This window comes from Sphaeramia orbicularis, chromosome 17, assembly GCF_902148855.1.
Source record: "Sphaeramia orbicularis chromosome 17, fSphaOr1.1, whole genome shotgun sequence".
NCBI classification, from domain to species: domain Eukaryota; kingdom Metazoa; phylum Chordata; class Actinopteri; order Kurtiformes; family Apogonidae; genus Sphaeramia; species Sphaeramia orbicularis.
In genome coordinates, this window is record NC_043973.1 from 15,938,988 (window position 1) to 15,962,667 (window position 23,680).

At 37.0% G+C, this 23,680-nt stretch overlaps 1 protein-coding gene across 3 annotated transcripts in view; it reads left to right on the top strand.

Annotated features, from left to right (window-relative positions):
• The first annotated feature begins 1,169 nt into the window (after positions 1-1,169).
• st3gal3b (ST3 beta-galactoside alpha-2,3-sialyltransferase 3b) overlaps positions 1,170-23,680 on the top strand; it is a 59,932-nt gene continuing 37,421 nt past the window's right edge. The window contains exons 1-7 of one of the 3 annotated variants that reach the window (XM_030160472.1): positions 1,171-1,340; positions 6,964-7,277; positions 11,040-11,187; positions 17,463-17,525; positions 18,012-18,053; positions 19,928-19,970; positions 21,264-21,356. In XM_030160472.1, the coding sequence (XP_030016332.1) occupies positions 11,079-11,187; positions 17,463-17,525; positions 18,012-18,053; positions 19,928-19,970; positions 21,264-21,356 (350 nt within the window). In that variant the 5' untranslated portion in view covers positions 1,171-1,340; positions 6,964-7,277; positions 11,040-11,078. Of the gene's footprint in view, positions 1,341-6,907; positions 7,278-7,634; positions 7,641-11,037; positions 11,188-17,462; positions 17,526-18,011; positions 18,054-19,927; positions 19,971-21,263; positions 21,357-23,680 lie in introns of those variants that run through there. The other 2 variants (XM_030160473.1, XM_030160474.1) reach the window with 2 other exon arrangements.

The following is a 23,680-nucleotide window of genomic DNA, read 5'->3' on the forward strand; positions in this document are numbered from 1 at the left end:
AGTTTTGACTTTTTTTCTGTAATTCAGTTAGTTTTAATTAGTTTTTAGAGCAGGTTTGCTAGTTTTCATTAGTCTTTGTCATTTTCTAAATGCTTAGTTTTAGTTTAGTTTTAGTTTTGTTTTTAGATCTTTTCTCTTCTTCGTCGTCGAATTCAAATAAATCCCAGACAGGACTCTGCTGCTTTCTCCCAACTTTAGTCTCCATGTTTCCAGGTAGAGTGGGGACCAGAAGACGACTGTAAATGACAAGTGACGAGAAGTGACGGACCACTAACTATCACATGGTGCCACTAGCTAAAATTGCTTAAGGGAAATAAATTAATTTCATATCAATCTTTGAAAAAGAAGAAAACGAAGGGAATTTTATCCAGAATTTTTTTTTTTTTTTAACTTATTTATTGGACACATAGACATTCAACACACACTCATAAGACTTAGATTATAAATACTCAAAAGACAACAGACTGAAGTATCACATCAGATAGGTTCATACCAACAAATTTACACACAGACAGAAAGAAAACAAAATTTATCTGTTTTAGTTAGTTTTGTAAACACACAGTACAGTTTCAGTTAGTTATCGTTTTTTTCTTTTAATTATAGTTTTTATTTATTTCAGTTAACGAAAATGTTTTTAGAATTCTAGTTTTCGTCATTTCATTAGTATTCGTTAACAATAATAACCTTGATAATTACCAATGAGCATATTGTAATCCAAAGAGTGTGACAGGAAACAAGATTTTTACCCACTGCACTGGACTCTTTTTTCACACTGTTGACAATCTGTCCTGCACAGGAGCTTTTAACTGTTCATAGGTGTTTCCAGTCAGACAAGGGTTAAATACATGATTGGCAGCTGTATTAACCAATCCTCACTCAGATTCCCTCAGACATGAGTCTACTGCTCAACACAGACACTTGGAAAAGTGCCTTCCCTTTTCCATAGCGTTGTGAAACAGCATCAGGTCATCTATATTTATATTTAGTCTGATTGGAACTAAAGAGACGGAGCTGCAGATGGAAGGTGTGTATTTTCTCAATTTCTGGCATTTGTTCCCCTAATTTTGGCTCCTGCAGCTTTAAAAGGCCTGTTGAGTATTGGAAAAATACTGGCCAATGTCTAAACCAGACAGCAAAGGAGAGAAGTGTTTACCTCAGAGTTGCTGACAGAGCACACTCCAAGACACTAGGACTGAATTCTGTATGAACATTTTAAATGTTTAGTCAACATGTGTCTTAAAAAATGTAAAAAAATATATATATTAGTGGTCCGCAAGTTGTCACCTGGATTTATGATTTCAACTAATCAACTATAAGCAAAAGATGAAAATCAGTGGAAGGTAAGTAGAGTTACTGAAGTACTTAATGAATTAGTGCATGGAATATTAAGAATTAATGCAACACATTACATCACTACATGTCAGAGGCAAATATTGTACTTTTTATTACACCGCTACATTTATCTGTCAAGGTCCTTTTGACATGACTCAACCACGTCCTGCCAGCTATCTCCAAATGTGATGATTGGGATTAAATGACGAACTAAATGTTCTTTGAGGCTTGAGAAAATGTTTCAAAACTCTCTTAGATTGGCTGTTAAATTCACTCTTTAAAAAAAGCAGATTTTTAGGATTTTCAGAGATATGGTTCTCACAGGTTGGTAACAATACAAACATATAATTATATTACAGAATGATAATTTTCTGTTGATTAAACTAAATTAAATGAACTCTAGCTAGAACTCACATCAACATGAACATAAATGCTGGTGATGCACAGATATATGCCATTGCACGGGGGTTGATATTTATTTAAAAGGTTGTGTCATTAATTAATTTACATGATTGCATTTGTGCTTGTTAAAAGATAGTGTTATAGGGGGCTGAAAGACTTTTAAACAGTCCAGCTTGAATGAATAAATGAAATGGACAAAATAGAGTAGGCTGAAGCAAAAGCTTATTCACCCCAAATTCAACACACAAACTATACCAATAATACAACATGGCTATATGTTTATATCAAGCAATATATAATTCTTCTTCATAATCCGCTACATATGTGCTAACTATAAACATAAATATACAATTTGATGTAATTTGTAAATATTTATACAAGTAACATACAAATGGTGGATCCTTAATTATTATTATTATAGCATATGTATTAGTAAAAAAAAAAAACTAGCAGGGACCATTTTACTGCATGATAAAAGCTTCATTTTGAATGCACTTTTACTAGTAGCTGAGTACTTTCACAGCAGGGTACTAGTAGTTACTTGAAATAAATGATGAATCTAATACTTCCATTCAGCTCAACCTTAAATATACAAGCAGTAAAGACTTTAAAACAGTTGATTTTATGCACAAGTAGCATAAAAATGCAGTACTTTTACTCGTAGTGGAGTACTTTCACTTGTACTTTCTTGAAATAAATGATGAATCTGAATAGTTCCATCACTGATTAAACCATCCACTCATCCTATAGTCAACCAAAAAGGAAAAAAAAAAAAATGATAGTGCTTGCTAGGCACATACCACTATAGTGTGGTGAGGGTGATCATATAGAATGTGATGCATTTAGAATAAACTAAATAAGCTGAACCAAGGACTCAGTGCTGGGGATACACAGATACAAGTCATGTCACAGTAGCTGATATTTATTTTAAAGGTCATTTTATTAAATTACAAGATTGAATTCGTGCTTGTGCAAAGACAATGTTTGTAGGAACTGACTTTAAAACAGTTCAGTTAATATATGTACATGCATACTACAACTGGCTGAGCCTTAATTATTGTAGATGCAAGATTAATAAAAAAAAAACAAAAAAACATGCTCCTTTTTATTTATTTTTTCTTCTATTTTATTTTAGCAACTTATTTTTCTTCATTAGACAATTGTCGTATGTATTCTGTACTGATCGCACGTCAGTATTGGATTTACATTAAGAATTGTCTTCTTTCGGATAGAGTGGGATTGTGGGAGGGATAAAAAGAAAAATCAAAAAATGGAAGTCCTTTCTATCACATTGCACTGTCATGCTGTTGCCTGTGAAATTGCTTCCGATAAAGAGAGTTAAAAAAAAACAACAAAAAAAAAACATGCAATACTGAAAAAAAAAAACCCCAAAACAAACAGGAAATGTTTTACTGCAAACCGAAAACTTGTCTTAGTTTTGCTGATAGTACTTCTGCTTTGAACACACTTTTACCAGTAGTGGAGTACTTTCACAGTGTGGTACTAGTCTACTAATCTGACTACTCCCACTACTGATTAAAACATCCACTCATCCAATACAGTCAACCCAAAAGAAAAAAACAAGATGATGCTTGCTAGGCACATACTACTATAGTGTGGTGAGGGTGATCTTATAGAATGTGATGCATTTAGAATAAACTAAATAAGCTCAACCAAGGACTCAGTGCTGGGGATACACAGACACAAGCCATGTCACAGCGGCTGATATTTATTTTAAAGGTCATTTTATAATTTACAAGACTGAATTTGAGCTCGTGCAAAGACAACGTTATTAGGAAATGACTTTGAAACAGGTCAGTTCATATGTATGCATACTACAACTGGCTGATCCTTAATTATTGTAGCAGCAAAATTGATAAAAAAAAAAAAAAATACATGAAATGGTAAAAAAAAACAAAAAAAAACAAGAAAACAAACAGGAAATATTTTACTGTAAAATGAAAACTTGCCTTAGTTTTGCTGATAATACTTCTGCTTTGAATGCACCTTTACCAGTAGTGGAGTACTTTCACAGTGTGGTACTAGAGTAGTAATCTGACTACTCCCACTACTGATTAAAACATCAACATCCCATACAGTCAACCCAAAAGACAAAAAAAAAAAAAGAAGATAATGCTTGCTATGCACATACCACAATAGTGTGATGAGGATGATCTTATAGAATGACTTTATAACAGGTCAGTTCATATACATGCATACTACAAAATAAATAAATAAATAAAAATATAAATAAATAAATAAATACATACATACATGAATACATGAAATAGTAAAAAAACAAACAAACAAACAAACAGGAAATATTTTATTGCGAAATTAAAACTTGCCTTAGCTTTGCTGATAATACTTCTGCTTTGAATGCACTTTTACCAGTAGTGGAGTACTTTCACAGTGTGGTACTAGACTAGTAATCTGACTACTCCCACTACCGATTAAAACATCAACATCCTATACAGTCAACCAAAAAAAAAAAAAAAAGAAAAAAAAGAAGATAATGCTTGCTAGGCACATACCACTATAGTGTGATGAGGATGATCTTATAGAATGACTTTATAACAGGTCAGTTCATATACATGCATATTACAAAAAAAAAAAAGAAAAACAAAAACAAAAAAACCAAAACAAAACCATGAAACAGTAAAAAACAAACAGGAAATATTTTATTGCAAAATGCCTTCGTTTTGCTGGAAGTACTTCTGCTTTGAATGCACTTTTACCAGTAGTGGAGTACTTTCACAGTGTGGTACTAGACTAGTAATCTGACTACTCCCCCTACTGATTAAAACATCAACATCCTATACAGTCAACCAAAAAAAAAAAGAAGATAATGCTTGCTAGGCACATACCACTATAGTGTGATGAGGATGATATTTAGAATGTCTTTAAAACAGGTCAGTTCATATACATGCATACTAGAAAATAAATAAATAAATACATACATACATACATACATACATACATACATACATACATACATACATGAAATAGTAAAAAAAAAAACCCCAAACAAACAGGAAATATTTTACGGTGAAATGAAAACTTGCCTTAGCTTTGCTGATAATACTTCTGCTTTGAATGCACTTTTACCAGTAGTGGAGTACTTTCACAGTGTGGTACTAGTCTAGTAATCTGACTACTCCCACTACCGATTAAAACATCAACATCCTATACAGTCAACCAAAAAAAAAAGAAGATAATGCTTGCTAGGCACATACCACTATAGTGTGATGAGGATGATATTTAGAATGTCTTTAAAACAGGTCAGTTCATATACATGCATACTAGAAAATAAATAAATAAATAAATAAATACATACATACATACATACATACATACATGAAGTAGTAAAAAAAACCCCAAACAAACAGGAAATATTTTACTGTGAAATGAAAACTTGCCTTAGCTTTGCTGATAATACTTCTGCTTTGAATGCACTTTTACCAGTAGTGGAGTACTTTCACAGTGTGGTACTAGACTAGTAATCTGACTACTCCCACTACTGATTAAAACATCAACATCCTATACAGTCAACCAAAAAAAAAAAAGAAGATAATGCTTGCTAGGCACATACCACTATAGTGTGATGATGATGATCTTATAGAATGACTTTAAACAGATCAGTTCATATACAGGCATAAAAAAACAAAAACAAAAAACAAAACATGAAATAGTAAAAAAACAAACAGGAAATATTTTACTGTAAAATGCCTTCGTTTTGCTGATAATACTTCTGCTTTGAACACACTTTTACCAGTAGTGGAGTACTTTCACAGTGTGGTACTAGACAAGTAATCTGACTACTCCCACTACTGATTAAAACATCAACATCCTATACAGTCAACCAAAAAAAAAAAAAAAAAAAAAAGAAGATACTGCTTGCTAGGCACATACCACTATAGTGTGATGAGGATGATATTTAGAATGTCTTTAAAACAGGTCAGTTCATATACATGCATACTAGAAAATAAATAAATAAATACATACATACATACATACATACATACATACATACATACATACATACATACATGAAGTAGTAAAAAAAAACCCAAACAAACAGGAAATATTTTACTGTGAAATGAAAACTTGCCTTAGCTTTGCTGATAATACTTCTGCTTTGAACACACTTTTACCAGTAGTGGAGTACTTTCACAGTGTGGTACTAGACTAGTAATCTGACTACTCCCACTACCGATTAAAACATCAACATCCTATACAGTCAACCAAAAAAAAAAAAAAAAAAGAAGATACTGCTTGCTAGGCACATACCACTATAGTGTGATGACGATGATCTTATAGAATGACTTTAAACAGATCAGTTCATATACAGGCATAAAAAAACAAAAACAAAAAACAAAACATGAAATAGTAAAAAAACAAACAGGAAATATTTTACTGTAAAATGCCTTCGTTTTGCTGATAATACTTCTGCTTTGAACACACTTTTACCAGTAGTGGAGTACTTTCACAGTGTGGTACTAGACAAGTAATCTGACTACTCCCACTACTGATTAAAACATCAACATCCTATACAGTCAACCAAAAAAAAAAAAAGAAGATAATGCTTGCTAGGCACATACCACTATAGTGTGATGACGATGATCTTATAGAATGACTTTAAACAGATCAGTTCATATACAGGCATAAAAAAACAAAAACAAAAAACAAAACATGAAATAGTAAAAAAACAAACAGGAAATATTTTACTGTAAAATGCCTTCGTTTTGCTGATAATACTTCTGCTTTGAACACACTTTTACCAGTAGTGGAGTACTTTCACAGTGTGGTACTAGACAAGTAATCTGACTACTCCCACTACTGATTAAAACATCAACATCCTATACAGTCAACCAAAAAAAAAAAAAAAAAAAAAAGAAGATACTGCTTGCTAGGCACATACCACTATAGTGTGGTGCAGACAATTCAACAGGCACTGTACATTATTGCATTTCTATTGAAAAAGGATTGCGTGCGGGTGGGGGGGGGGGGGTTTACGTGTCTGTTATAGCCTATATAAATGCAAACTGAAATCCAGCCACAATGTTAACAGCTGACGAGCAGAAAGGAGCACCACGTGAAGAACCAGATGAAAAGGTGCATTCATTTTAGCTGGGTTAAAAACGGTAGGGGGGGGGGGGGGGGGGCGGGGGTCATCATGATTGACGGCTCTACCTCATGTGACCGTCGGGAATAAACTATGTGCTGTAGGCTCACTGTGTTGCAGATGAAGTTGATGGAGAGGCTGCGGTTTTCCTCTTGCCAGTCTTAATGCGAAGTAGCGCCGGCGAGAAGAAGACGAACAAGAAGAAGAAAAAGAAGAAGAAGAAGGAGAAGAAGAAGAAAAGGGGGTCTGGGTTGGGGTGGGGGGAGAAAACAGTGAAGCTGGTTTTCCGAAGCCCGTCTACTTTCCCAGATTTCATCACCATGGCTTGGAGCGGAGGGAGACAACGAGCGTCTTATCGAGCAATCCACTATTTACAATAAAACTGCTGTTGATTTCCAAGCGTGGACTGAAAGGGAAGGTAAATTCCGTGGAAGATGTTTTTATTTATTTATTATTCTATTCGACCATGGTGGTAGTAGTGGTAGTAGTGGTGGTCGATCCTGCCAAACCGGTGGTCCAGGATTCTTCCAACATCACGTTACCTCAGTATTGTTTTCATGTCGGACGCTGGTACAGTCGGCGTCTTGCTAACATAACTGTTTTTAAACCCGGGTTTGCGTGGACTGTTTTGACACCTATTTTTCTTGTTGCCGTATATTAAACCTGTTGTGTGACTTCAACATGCCCTAACCCGTGCTGCTGCTGTTGTAAGCTTCAGGCCTGCGGATGGGGATCAAGGCAAAATTTCCCACTGTGCCAACGTAGCATAGCATAGAAGCTAACAGTTAGCCGTTCGATATTCACCGCTGTGTTTTCATAGCGTTTTCTCCGCTTGTAAACATTACCTATCAATCACGTCGTAGTTTTATTCACTAACATAAACTTACAAATGGGTGCCAATTTAGGAAATATTTTGTTATATCACGGTAACTGTTCTATTTGTAGACGCACGAGGGTTAATAATAGGACCGCAAAGTTCCGTTATGTTTGTCTTGCTAACTACAGTTTTAATGTGGCGTCAACTAAAAGCGAGTAAGGTTGGGGAAAAAAAAGGTACTTAAGTGGGTTATAGTCTGGAATACAGTAGGGGAGACTGGTTGTGAAACGAAACCCCCGCTGTTGAAAACCATTAAGTTACACAGTGATGCGTTAAGTTGAAATATTAAACTGAAAAGCAGTTGCCAACGGGTAGTAATTGGTGCCTGTTCTGTTGCTGGTCTTGTGTAAAAAAAAAAAAAAAAAGAAAAAAAACTCTAAAAAATACTGTTAACTAGTTCCACAGGTAGGTACTGTATTTATTTATCAAGTCTGGTCCCCGACTCTCTAATCTAGGAGATGTTTTAGTCAGGGCTTAAAGGTAAATATTGTGTTGTGAAATAAGTGTCAGGAAGTTGTTTTTGTGATGGACAACCTGACTGCATTTGGCTTCCAGTCACTGTACAGAATGTGCTGCCTTGTTTGTTGTATAAACTGCTTGTATATAGAAATACCAGCCTTCACTGAGCCCAGTTCAGACAAGCTTTATAGCCCCTCATTTGCACTTGCCTCCAGCAGCTCTCTGGATGTAACAAAGATGGGCCAGATGGATATTTCCCCCCCCCCCCCACTACATCACATCTTGAGAATTTCTGCATTTGGTGTTTTGAAATAAATCCACAGATTAATGATAGATGTAATATGTTTAGGGTTTGAGGTAAATTGCACAATGCACAAGATCTATATCTGTAACAATCCACAACATAGCACACTACTTGGTGTGTTTAGTACAGTGTGTACAAACTAATGACATGGTCACATATATACATATAAATCTGACAGGTTTGGCTCCTTTGTCATCGTTATGTAATCTGAGCATTTTAAATACGTTTGTGTACCAGAGGCAGATTGATTCAGGTTTAAAGAGATGTAAGATTATCTAAATGGAGCATGTACACACTGGCATCTGTATCACCAACAGCAACGATTAAGTGTTGAGTATTAAGTATTTGATTAATCCCTGTGTAAAATTGCAGATGGTAAACTCTGAAATGTGAGCTAAGTATGCCTCAGTCACCGGGCTGTTACTTTCTCTTTTCCCATGTAGTTCATGCTCTTTACAGCAGTGAGGGTGTGGCTTCCTTTAAACTACCAAGAACCTCACTGTTTTTTGTGAGAGTTGTTTAACGGATGCTTGTACAGCTGATAAGCGCCAGTGAGTAACCGTTACCACTTGATGTCGTGTGGCCTCTTTTACCAAAATAACACCCTTAACGCACATGTACAGCACTGGCTTTATGCTCTCCAATGCTCTCTTCGTCCTTTTATGAAGGTTTCACTCAAAAATAAAGGCTAGATCAGGCTAGATGATCTGTCTAAAAGCTCAAGTGGCTATTTTGAGGTACAGCCACGATCCACAATCTGAATCACTCGCCTCTTATAGTATTAATGTTATTGTAGTTGCATCCATTGAGTTTTCTCCTCATTTACTCTTGTTTCTGGAGGGCTTTTGGTAGTTTGTTATCAGCATTATTGCATCAGTGTCTGATATAATATCTTGACAGTAGCCAGAAGAAACCCGAAACATATATGTTAATTGATGAAGTAAATACTCGTCGACGTTTCCCTACCCGTGTGCTTTTCATCTGTGACAGCAGCAGTGTTTCTTATTAATTACCTAGACTGTGATGGCCTAATTTGTTCTGCTACACAAATTAGGTTTCATAATTAACCAAAAGTGTTCTTGCACACTCACGTTGTGCCTTGCACCGTTGCTTTGGCAAAGCATCTGTGAAAATAGGGTTTAATTCAAGTCAGAGATCAGAAGCTGGACCCGAAGATCAGGGAGTTAGTGTAATTCGTTACTGGCTGAAGTTGTTGTTTTATCAGTCTCCATTTCATCAGTGGTTGCACAACACGCTACTTCAACTCTGCAGGTTTAAGCCAAGTGTAATGACTGATGCTTCACTATTAACAGACTTCACTATACTCATGATTGGCATGTCTGTCAGTTATTATTTTGTTTCAAGGGTATATCTTGAAAACCATTCTGTATTTTTCCACCACACTTGCTGCAATTTCTTATTTGTGTTTTGGTGCTAGGCTTTTTGCTGTTCTATCTGTCTGACATTTGTTCATTTGCCACCGTGCAGTTCTACCTGACATGACACTTAGATTTATTTATATATCCATAACTAATTCAAGGAGCAATTTTCTAAAACTACTCAGTTCTTCTGCTCTCAATGGGCAAGGTCAAAGTCTTTTTGATTTTTGTAGGGGGGCCAAGGAAGTATGGTATAGCTAAATGGGAGATAAGAAATAAAAGCAACAAAAACAAGAGCCATCAAAGAATGATATGTCAGTGATGACTGGGCCTTTTCTCTCTCCTGCACCTCTTTGCTCACTTATTAGAAATTGTGTTCCTTTTTTCATCTTTACACAACATAGGTCTCTACCATTTCTTGGTCCTCCTAGAACATGGTCTCTGGATCTGCACTCACTTTGAAGAATTTTTTTTGTGATTTTTCTCTGAACTGAAGGTAGATATTGCTCTAAAAATTGTCAACTTCATGCTGCATAACAATGTCTATTATGATGATCAATTTTTTGCTGATCTGGAAGAGAATCCACCGTGGACAGCACATATTTTATTCACTAAGTTAATTTCTAAAGCTATTTGATGAGCATTCCTGACCTTAGTTTTGAACATAGAAACTTAACATTTACATATTATGTTTCGTTTATTTACCTTGCATTTTAAATGTTTCAGTTATTTTTACAGTTTTACTGAATTACCTTTTTATTGTTTTCATCACCACGTTTTATCCAGGTTTATTGTTGTGATACCTTTAGTTATTCTCATGGTTTTATTATTTTCTGAATTACCTTTTAATTGTTTTTATGACCAGTGTTTATACAATTATTCCTCAGTCATAAATTAGTCTTCTACCTCAGTGTATTCTAAAATTAAATGAAGCTGAACAGTACACTACTATGTATGAATTAGCAGGAAGTGATAATGATTAATAAAATGATAATGAATGATCTGCTAATCGATCATTTAAGAATGTGAAACGTGCAAAGAGCTTTGTTACTCCTTCGACCTATAAAATGGCACAAGTACCCACATTAGTTAGAGTGATTTTGTCTGCAATCTTGGATTATCTGTTAATGCAGTGACCCTCTTTCTTCTTACCCATTTCAGGTGATGACCTTGATGGTGCCATGTAAATGACTGAAGACCATGAAGCCCACACACAAGCTGCTGTTCGTCCTGTGCCCCATGCTGGTCCTGGGCTTTATTTACTATTCCTCTGGGAAGCTACACCTGCATGTATGGGGCCAGAAGCCACGTAAGTGACATTTCTAGTGTGACTGCAATGCTTATTTTTTTATTTTGTAATCATCCATCTGTTCTTGTCAATAGCTGTTTTAAAATCCACACATGTTGTACCTGTTTTTATTGAGCAAGTCTGTTTGGCATCTGTGTCTGTTTTGCTCTTGAGTTTTCTGTGCTGCCTGCTAGTTCATGATCTGTCTTTTTCTGTTTTTTTTTATTTTTTATTTTTTATTTTTTTTAACACTCTGTTTGAACCATATGTGTACGTCAAGCTCTTCGTTGGCGTCTCAGACCTGTGTGAATCTGATATGAAATTAGCTTGTCATGTACCCTCACCAGAGCACCGGATGTTGTGGGAGTTTAATCACATTTTCTTATCCATCCAGTATTAGCTGCTCCATCTCTGGTACTCAAAACCAGTGGATACACCCATGTGGGCTGACTTTCTGATGGAAACCTATTTTAATCTTGATTGAATTACATGCTTTTTTTTCCCGACTCCATCTCTGTTGTTCAACTCATTCTTTCACTTGCTTAAGGAGTTAAAAGGAAGTGTTGTTTTCACACTTCGATTATGACACCCTCGATACTGAAGTTTCAAGTTAGCAGTGCTATTTATGGTATTCTAAGAACACTCCTTTTCCACTTCCACATCAGAACAGTTGTCATAGTAATGTTGGCAGTAGTCTAGAAAGTATTACATTATTTTAATCAAGTAAAAGTAATCTTACTGTGGTGAAATTGAAGTAAAGTTTAATCATGTCAGTTACTTTGAACAGTTACCTCTTTTGGTATTTTTCATTCATATTCAATTTTGGTACCTGTTATTTATTATCCTACACAAGACTTCCCCTGTTGGATCAGCAATTAAAAATTCCATTTGCTCAAACCCTCAATATTAATAAGTTGTTACCCAAACCCAATGAATCAGCATCAAAGCCACTGGCTACTACCATTGGGTAAATATTAGATTCACTTGTTCTGGTTGAGCGCAGGGTTTTTGGGCAAACAAAGCTTATGCTGCACAATGAAATAGTTGTTTTTCATGGACTTGAAGATGAATTTGTCCCTATATGTGGCCAAGAATTTTCTTCATGTTCAGTCTCAGCCTTTGGTTGAAGATGATTGGGATTCAGATTAACTTAGTTCTGCGTTGTGGTTTTGTGCTTTCATTATTTCCATTTCACTACTGTGGCATTAAATGAGCAGCTGACTTGCGTGTCCCTCTGTCTTGGGGTAGGAGCTCATGCTATTTCCTGGCATGTGGTTCTTGGAAGCTTTTTTTTTTTTAAGAGGAAGAATAAGTACTTCATTAGAGCGGGGGGTAATTTTATTATCATTGAATTTTGGAATGTAATAGTTGACATTTACAAAAGCTGGGATGACGAACCTTACAATTTGCGCACTGTTTCGCTCAAATACTTCTTCAGGCAAAATGTGTCATCAGAACCAACTTGCACAAACTGATGTTAGGGGCTGGGGAACTATGTCACGGTATGGGCTCTTTGAAACAGCTGTGTAAAACCAGCAGAGGGGGCTAGAAGATTTATTTTAAAAAATGGGAAACTTGAGGCATATTTTATGCCTGTGCATCCTGCGGTGTGTAGATCCTTAGAAAATGTTTTGCAGGAGCAGTGTTTGGAATGGGAAACACAAATGTCAGTGTTGTGAACCACAGTTAGAGCTTAACGAAAAGGACAACAAGCTGCTTTAATGTCAACCTTGGGGGGAATGCTCATCTCCCCTGTGTGGTGTCCTTAATATTTTTCCACCAGTTTTAATGGATTCAAGGCTTTGTTATGAGCTGGAGATAGAGTAATTACTTTAATTGTATGCCCAACCACTTTTAAATAGTCTTACAAAAGAGCACTTATGGTCAGTATTGAGAAAAAATAATCCTCTTTAGCCTATTACAAAATGTAGAAGGCTCAAATAAGAATGTACCCGTCCCTAACAACACCATGCTTTCCTGCTGTCTGCACAATGAAACACTCCACTCTTGTGCACATTTTGATTGTTTTTCTGGTGGGCAGCATGATGCTTCATCTTAGCATGTTGACAGAGTATGTATTAATGTTGTATGATCCCATTGATTCATTAAACACTCGCTGATTCCAGTTATTTGCAGCTGACTCGTAAATGGTTTTCAGGCATCCAAAGTATTAAAAAAAATGTAAAAAGTACAAATATTTGTGGAAGTTTTTCCTTGAGTGACACTTAAAAATAAGACAAAAATATTCACATATGTATAGTAAATTACGAAATTGATGAGGCATTAGGCGGAGTTGACAGTTTCCTGGAGCCGGGTCTTGCTGTTGAATGTCTGTAAAAAACCCAAAGCAAATAAAAAGTGAGCTGCTTACTCACTTTTATCACTGATGATGCCTGTGAAAAAACTGAGAATGTGCCTTGTCCTTGGTGTCATAACTTACTTGGCCACTCATGACTGTTTTCCAGCTGTACTCCCACAGTGCAGGAGGAACAAGAGTCTCACATGTCCTCTTATGTCCAGAGCGTTGTGTAAAAATTAAACTCTCATAACTATGTGTGCAGGAGTGTACCGCATGACATGTGTTGTTGATCTTGTTTTACCTCTTATGAATATATGACAGTTTTTTTTGGCACTACTAGGCAAATATTCCACCTTTAATCATATTATAACTCAAGTGTTCTGACAGGCAAAAAGACCTCTGCACCTCCTCTTGGCCCTGTCTCTAATATACTCTGGCACGTAAGATTTTAGCAGATCATAGGTGTTTTCATAAAGGGAGGGGGAATCGAAAATATGACTGATTTTTAATTATTGATTAAAGCTTCTCTCAAACATGACTGTTGCTCTTCTCTGTGGTTCATCACACAAGAAACATGGCAGCTCCTATGACTGTGGTATTTTGTCTGCAGATTGTTTTGCACTGTCACATGGTGTCATGTCATCCTCAGTCTTTTGATTTAGATAGAGAGGGGAGGTGTGTCTTATCAAATTCTGGCCTGATTTCTGGTTCTTGCAGCAGTAATACAGTTTTCTGTTTTGGAATTGTTAGGTTTCTGTGGTGGGAGTCTGACAGAAATAAGTATTGCTGGGTTACTGGAAAATACTGTACTATACAAACAATCCATTGTATTTAAACTCAGATGACTGTCTTTATTCTCCCACATATGAATGAAATTATTCGCAAAGTTTTTATCTCCTTCCTACGCTCTGTTTTTGTGTGGTGCTGTCACGTCACCGGCCTTGGCTGTTATCCAGGCAGCAATTTCACAAACTGTTTGACCAAGGTTTCTGTGGAGCAGCAACAGCACAATTTTCTATGTTGACACTTCATTTTTTTTCCCAGATGAATTAGTCCTTATTCTAAGGAAGTTAAAGGAAATGCTGTCACCCTTTCCACGTCAAATTCACCGGATGAAAATGACATGCACGTCACTAGAGATACAAAAGATATGACCACGCTGCAGAAATATTGGCTTTCTGCAATACTCTTGTGCCAGATGTTTAGCTTAAAGAGGATCAAAGGGGAAAGTTGAGCATGTGGACGGTCTCTCCTGCACTCCATGCGGGTCAGATAAGCTGTGCTGCCTCATTGAGAGGATCAAATCTGGATAATCTCTCTTCCCTGTTCTTGAGTACATAGTGCTAGATACTGGGACAGGGACAAATGGAGTGTATACAAAACAGGCTTGTCATGTACATTGTCGCACTGGTGACATTCCTTTAATTATTCTCTGCTTATTGTGCAGCCATGCATTCAGTCTCTGATTGGGCTCTTGTATGCCTATTAGTGCTGTGGAGCTTATAAAGTTTACTAATTAAAAAAAAAATCAGGGCCTTTAGTTCTTGGGGTTGTTTTATTTTTAACAAGACCACCTTAACAAGCAGTCTCATTGTACATAGTGTGTGTGTCTGTGTTTGTGTGTGCGTGGTTGTAACAGTGACATGAGCTAGGCTCAAACATCCGTTTTATGCAGAATAACCAGATGGAACCACATTTACAAACTTTGGGCTTCTATGGTTTTTAAGCGTTTGTTTTACCATCTAAACTGACTTGTTGATTATTGTCACTGACTGTAGACAGATCCTAAAGTCTTTATTATTATTTTTGCTTTTTGCAAATGACTTCTTCCAAATAGAAGGCGCACTCCTTGTCCTCCCAGATCCCTCTGTAATTGTTTGTGTGCCAAAATAGCTCTATAATGAACTGACAGCCTGTCTAGGGTGAATCCGGCCTCTTGCCTAATGTCACCAGGGATCAGCTCCAGTTCCCTTGTGACTCTGCAAAGATAAGTGGTTACAAATAATTGAAGCCATTATAGCCAGATAGAGCTCCGATATTGGACTTTCAGTTGAACTTCAGAGTTGCACTTCATTTTACTTTGTGTTTGACAGTTAATAATAGTCAGAAAAATGTAGCACAAAAATAATAACAGACCACTTCTATTCACATTTGCATATAATCTGTTTTGAGAAACTGAAGCCATGTTGTGTCTGTGGGTTTCTGTTGTATTTTTGTGGATGAAAAATAGGTATTTTACATTATATTGTGTCTAACCTCTTTTACACGTGCTCACTTGTGACAGTGTGTTTCATGTTTTGTAAGTATGCCATACCTAACTTAGTTATTATGAATAGTTTGGCCGGTGGTGATCTAAGACTTGTTATCCTCAGTGTCTAACTTTTGTCAGACATTAAGGAGGCTATGCAGTTGCAGCAGCTTTGGCTTCCTAACAGTACAGTATTATAATTGGTTCATTGACCTTACTGTAAGTAACAGGAGCATCACCTCAGGTTTTGAAATCAACACGTGTAGGGTGTGAAATAAACGTGTGCCTCCACTCAAGCTTCATTTTAAAAAATTTCCTCTAGACAGCAGAAAGCCATGTCTTCCTGGCATTATTTTTACACTTGACCTGAACATTTTAAACTAAATTGTCACAAGGCAGCTTTAAAACTTTAAAAAATTATAATAATAGCTACAATCAGTCATTTTATTAGGGAATATCTCAGTAAATGTTTGCAAGATTCAGTGCAGGCACATTCAGTCCTAATTATATCATGATATACTTTTCTTAAATGTGACATTCCCATGTTACCCCCTCACTTTAGTGTGTAATTTTTATGAGTTCAGCATGTTGTAGGTATCAGTTTGGTTTGCGGCATCAGGGATCGCCTTGTCATGCCTTTGTGCTGTAGTAAATCAGTGGAGTGTCAGTGATATACAGTTTCAAATGGAACATGGAAATAGGATCTGCCACCCTGACACACGAAGAGCTTCTGTTGTGCATACAGCCTATTGTAAAACAGCACATTTGAACACCAGTTTACAGTGGCAGAATATTATTCTTTTTGCCCACGGAGAGTACTTTTTGTCTTTGTTCTTTGTAAAGAGCGCTTTGTAGGTTTTATATGCTTAGTCATCACCATTTGGATGAACTGACAGAGCAGCTGTCTTCTAGTTATTGTCACACAATCTCTCAATTGTGTGACAATCGCCAGAATACAGCAATCGAGAGATTTTGTCTCCCCAGGTCCATGTGGAATTTGGATGAAGTTAACGTTCCCATTAATTAAAAGTCATTACTTTTTAAACAGTTTTTCAGAAAAGGCAAATCGCACGGATTTATTCAATTGGAGTGGAATGTCAGTGTGCTGTTTGAACATTTGTCAAACAATATACACAAGTTTATTCAGACTAAGTCTCACAGTGGTCACAAATGTGTATTGAATGAACTGCAAATGAAAAAGAAGATGTCCATATGTGAACAATGGCTCGCCATATGTTTTGTGTTCCAGTCCATATTCCTATGAATATCAAGCAGATTGAAAACATCTCAAACAATTTTAGAAACGCGTGTTACAACTTGAATAAATATCAATATTCTTATAATCTACTTTACTTTAGAAAAGCATGATATGCATATAAATGTCTAAAATATTAGATTTTGCCTTTATTTAGATAATGTCAGTCAATCAGTTGTGACCATTCTGACAATACTTTGAACTCATCCACAAATGCTGACACCTCTCTTCTGCAAGCCTTAAGAAAAATTGAGATAGTGGACACACAGTGAAGCAGTGATTCATACTCAGCTGTTCATTTGGTCTTTTTGTGTCTTTGTGTGCCCTTTGTTTGTGTGCATCTGTTTTTGTGCAGAGTTGCGGTCTATGTGTTGCTCAAGCTGCTTTTGAAAACGTTTTTTAATAATCTGAGCTCTTTGGACTTGGTAAATAGTTACCTCCACAAGCCAACAGTGATGATGATTTTTGAGTCTCTTAACCCCTTTTGTTTTCAGAGAGTGATGCAGGAGCGACATCTGTAGCCCTGACTAAAGGTGCTGAAGTGAAAAGAATTTCAGGTAGAGGCATTGAGGCGCTGTCTATTTAATACCAGCTGACTCTTGTGAAGTGGGTGATTTTTTTATTTATTTTTTTTTTAAATTTGGGCTGTTGAGGTGTTTCCCCCATAGAAATTAAATCGCTGCTAACCCAACAATAAAAAAAACAACTTCAACTGCATTTTACCTCTCTCATCCACCTTTCATCATTTTAAAGGTTTGTGCTCATTGACTCATTTAGTCTTTCAGAGGAATTTTCAACATGCCACTGCCATAATAATCTCAAAAACATAATAGGGGCTTTCTGCAGTTAATTTTCCACTTCACTGGGCTTTGTCTTAGAAAAAAGAATGAGACTGAATTGTAACTCAACCAACTGGAATTAAAGCTACTAACATGTCTTCTTCTTACTCTATTCTTACATTCAGTGTTGGCTTTACTTTCAAGTCCAATGCTGCAGTAGCAGACTGGCCTTAAATAGTGCTAACTGAACCTTTTGTGTTTCAGAGGTGGAAACAGACATCACCGTGGGACGAATAGTAGGCTCAGGTACATCTGCAGCCCCATCAACTGAACCCTTACCCACCCTTGTTGTCCTTCCACCAACAATAAGTAGTGGACAGCATTATCAGCCAGATGAGTTACTGACAGGGAAAACAAGTATTCAAACACGCAAGTAAAACAATATATGGTGAATAATTGTAGTAGACATAGAGATTTAAGTTCCCATGACAACATTGTCATGAAGGTTCAGTGCAGTACAACACTGCCCTCTGTTGTCTTTGTTTGGTAACAACTGGTTTGTAAGGGAAGCAGGGAGTTTGGTGCATATTGTATACAGTAATGCTGCTGAGGGACATTTGAGAATCCTGCATATTTCATTCCTCTCAGGCTGTTGCCTTGACTTGGCCCACTGTCTGCCTCAGCTTCTCTACAGAAACCTAATGCTCACAAACACACACACACACACACACACATATGTATGTATATATATATATATACACACCGACCTTGGCTGCTATGGCAAACTCCCCATCCTCCAGGGCAGTGCTTGGATCCTTCCCTAGTCAGCTGTCATGCATTCCCATTGTCCTTTTCTTTATCTTTCTTCTCCAGCTTCTCTGTGAAGACAAGATTCGCAACCGCAGGAGAAAACCTATCCTCTTCCTTTCCATCAAAGCTTATTACCTTAAATCTAGTCCTCTGTCAATCTAATACAATTGACATTTGACACACAGGGGCCAGTTTCATAAAGGTGTCTGTTCCAGACTGGTTTACAGTGTTAGACCTGTCTCAGTATTGTTCTTAAATTAGTCTAATGTAAGTTAGCCAGGTTCACAAAACTGAAGTGAGAAACATTGTCCCTTGGCTAATGTAGAAGGAAATCTTTGTTACTATGGTAACAGTGAGTCATACTGACCAGTGGTACCATCTGACAAAAAGAGGGAAAGCAAAACTAATTTATTGTTTAATGATATGATGGATCGAGGCATGAAAAGTCAGTCATAAAAACTGCAATAATAAGAAATGTAAAGTGACTGTCAGTTATGCAGCCAAAGGTAGATATTTGAGCCTGACTGAAGTATTAAGACCTACAACATAAAGTGGCATTGTTTTTTCCATATTACATTATTTTACAAATATTTTACCTGAATTGTGTAAAACATGTTGTCAGTAAAAATTCTCATAAATGGAGCTAAATGGTTTGAAGTTGTGGTATGATTTGCTATGTATTTTAGTTTGAGTACAGTCTTAATTTTCCCAGATGGTAAAGTAAATGAGCTCAAATTAAGATAAAAAATAACCAAATAGCTTTGTACAACAGATCCATTTACACACTAATGTACAGTCTGAATTATTAAGTAGAACTAGTATGTCTCTCTTTGTGAAACTGGTCCCAGAAGTTGTATACTATAGTACAGATAGTAACTTTATCAACACTGTTAGCATTAATTTGCATAATATAACTGAGTAGAGCTTTAAATGGCATAATTAGGAAATAAAGTTGCCTGTCGGCTCTCTGTGCTTCCTCTGTCTTCTAATAAGCCTTACCTCAGTGCTTCACCAGGCACCTACTGGCCGTCCATAGGTGATCTCTGACTTGTTTTCTAACTTTATTTTAAACTCAACAGATGTTTTGGCTGACCTATCCCTAACCCTGCTTGTTTGTCATATATCCTTGAATCTAATGCTTTTCCCTTGACATTTGCCATTTTATTTTCCCTATGAAAAGCACAAATATCGTTTGCTACTACAGCAAATGAGCTGCATCATGTTTCATTGTAAATCGTAGGATGACCAGCGCTAACCATGCAGCTCTGTACTTTTGCCACTAAAAATGCCAAACCTTCTTTTGCTATGCCCAGGGTGGATCTGTGTGCTAATGTGTTGTCTTTTTTGTGTTTGTTTGTGTTTTTTTCCAGTGTATGATAAACAGGGCTTTCTACTGAAGCTGGATACAAAATTGTGAGTACACTTCTTTCTGGTAAACATTTTAGTCATTTACTATTAAACATTTAGCTTTGTCCATCATATTTTATTGTAACCTGTTCCATTCAGACCAGTTCAACTCCATTTGTTCAAATATGTTTTACAGCCAGTTTCACCAGCTAGTTTTTTATACAATTTCTGATTGATCAATGAGGTAACATGAAACATGGAAATGTAAACCTTCAGCCAATTCATCTCACTTGATTTTTTAAATAAGCACCTAACAGCTCATGGGAGTCTTAACCAGAACCTGGTGACAAACACACAGATTTGATTGGTTCTTATGAGTGATACAAATAAAAATCTGTGTAACTAGAAGTGCAGTTGGTGTTTTAGTTAGTCCGTTTATTCCACAGCAGCTGTGGTCTGTTAGTGTGAGAACATATTACATTGAGTCATTGTGCAGCCGATATTATGTCAGTGTGTGTGTTGATATGTGTATACTTCCATGAATTGGTTTGACACTCTTGCTCTAAACTGCCATTAGAAGGGCCTTTCTCTGGCCTCTATTACCATGCAGGCAGTAATCATATGCTGCCATCACCACCCTGGCTCTCACAGGGCATGTCTCTCGACACTCTGCATACACACTATAAGCACTGTGTCAGCACACACTTTACGGTGGTTTTCACGTGGCTTGAGTGTGTTATCTGATATAGCTCCTTACATTGCATTACAGTATTATCCATTAATTACTATGTCAGAGCGCATGCAGAAAATACTGTACTTCTACTTAAAAATAACTGAAGTAATTACATGTGTGACTCTCTTTATTCCCACTGGTAGCAAGAGTGACGGAAAAGTGCCCTGTGCGTTTTCTTCCTCTCAGCTAGCAGCTAGATGGTGATTAAGTCCAAATGAAATAGCAGAGGTGCAAAAATGTGCACCAACAGGCACCAGTCAAACTGTTTCTCCTGCCAACTCTGGTTTGGGCCTCACATAGTGCTGGGCCTCTTCTCTTGTTTATTTAAACTAGATTCATGGCATACATCAGGTTATTAATGATCATGCTCGTAATCGGGAGGTTCTACTTTAAGACTGTCGGTGTGATTATTTGAACAAGGCCTCTCTGCTTTGTCTTACCACACACAGGTAAAATGCTGAGCTGTTGCTGAGCTCTCTTAACTTCCTCAGCATCCCGTTTCCCTATCTCTCAAGCAGATTGTTTGACAAGCTTTGGTTTGAGTCTTACAAATGCGTCATTATTATTGATAACCAGCCATCATGATGTGTCTGATTAATCTTTCCTTCTGTTCTCTTAATGAACAGGCCACCGGAGTTGGCATACAAGTATGGTAATCTCAGCGAAGGAGTGTGTAAGCCAGGATATGCAGCAGCCAAGATGACCACCATCTACCCTAAGTGAGAGGGATTGCCTACACTTTTACACATAATTTCACATAACAGCATGGAAATGGACCACATGTCCTCAAGTGTCCTTTTATATAAACCACTGAGGCAGATTTAGCGCAAGTGCCGCACATACAAAATCAGGAGCTCCACAAACAAATCATTTTAATCACATGTCAGCACAAGAAAGGCAAAAAACTGTTACTTGGGAATACCAAGATGCATGATGTCACTCCCAAGCCACTGTGGCCTAAAGGGGTTTGAATCAGAAACAGAGAAGCCCCCACATTCCCCAGTTTCAGTCATTTTTCTATCATCTACGCTCGCACCACAAAAACTCAACTGTGTCCTTGTGATCCCCCTGTTACACAAAGAATCTTTGTTATCTAGTACAAGGTCTCTCATCTTTCCCCTATCGCATCCTTAGAGCCTCTGAGGCTTTCTCTGTGAGGAGCTCAAATCCACTTCCTGTCCATCACATTATGACTCATCACAAGCTTCCTGGTACCCAACCCACACAGTCCACTGAGTCCTCCACGGCCCTCTCTGATCTCATTGGCTCTTTTGATTTTTCTGCGCCTCCAGTAGCTGTCCATCTCAGTTCGATCTATAGAACATTGTCCCATTAGCATTCTTAGAGCTAAGCTAATGGAGAGCAATTTTCCACATTGGTGAACAATAGCCAGTGGCACTTTACTGCTGTACTTGACCTAGTTAAGGGGCAAATTCACCAGTTAGTTTCCACAGTCAGTGCTGAAAACCAATTTATTCATTGCCTGAAGATGTCCTAATACATACTTTAATATACAGGATGGGGAAGCAAAATTTACAATATTTTGAGGCAGGGACTGAAAGACAGTGTATGACCAATTAGTTTATTGAAAGTCATGAGAATTTATTTGCCACAAGAAAATTGACATAATAGAAAATGTTATTATTCTATGTGTCCTCCTTCTTTCTCAATAACTGCCTTCACACGCTTCCTGAAACTTGTGCAAGTGTTCCTCAAATATTCAGGTGACAACTTCTCCCATTCTTCTTTAATAGTATCTTCCAGACTTTCTCGTAATAGTTTTGCTCATAGTCATTCTCTTCTTTACATTATAAACAGTCTTTATGGACACTCCAGCTATTTTTGAAATCTCCTTTGGTGTGACGAGTGCATTCAGCAAATCACACACTCTTTGACGTTTGCTTTCCTGATTACTCATATGGGCAAAAGTTTCTGAAAAGGTATGGATAATAGTGTTAGGTATGATTATGACATCAATATATGTTTGGTTTCAAAACAATTGACGTAGTGCCTGCTGAGAAAAAACAACTAAATGTTCATTGTAAATTTTGCTTCCATACCCTGTATATACTGTGACATATAAGCAAAAAATCCCCAACATTTTACCTAATTTTACCACCAGTCTACCTATCACAAAAGCTGGTTTTGTGTATTTGAATGGCTGAATGAAGCCTATTTCCAAAGCTGTCTTCTTCCCACATATCCTATTTTTACAAAATAAAATTAAAATGCTCTCAAATTATGTGAAGTCTGTATAAAGGACTGTTTCTAAATGTGTTATTGATGCTGGAAATTAATTACTGAAGACCTGTGACAAAGCAGTGAAGTATGTTCTACTGAATTGTGATTAGGATTGATGATGTGCTGGACCCATACATAATAGTATAATGTTATAAAACCAATAGTGAGTAAGTATAAACAGTTATATTTGTTGATCATGATTATGCAAATCAATGTCAATATGCTAATGCATATTGCTTAATTCCGTAACAAATGGGGAAATGGCTCCAAAATATGTTCTGTTTCTGGTGGCTCAGTCATGTATAGCTGTACAAGTCTAATGTAGAGATGGAGCGTTCATTTTTCAAGGTGTAGTGCTATTTGATACTCGACCTTTTGTTTCAGTAACCGTGCTAGCCCAGGTCATACACAACAGTACACTGTACATTCAGTAAATGTACTGTCTCTGTGTATAATAAAGCTGTTTGTTTTATATTACACTCAGTTGGACTGCTAGGTTTAAATTGGACTGCTGTTTAAGTAGACAGACGGGCCAGTTTTTGTGGAAGTGCCCTCTACCTATCAAGAGGCTGCGTGTTAACAACGTCCTCCCTCATAATGACTCGGTCTAATCAGCCGCACGTGTCGGATCAAAGTTCTATACAACACAGAATCCCCACCGGGAGCTCACTGATTACTACCACCTTCAACCCAGTCACTTACAGGTCAATGAGCACAATTAATGCTGCACTGTGTATCTGTTTGTATGCATTAGTGTAAGTGTGTGCTTCAACCTCCATGTTTAGCATGCATGTTCACTTAG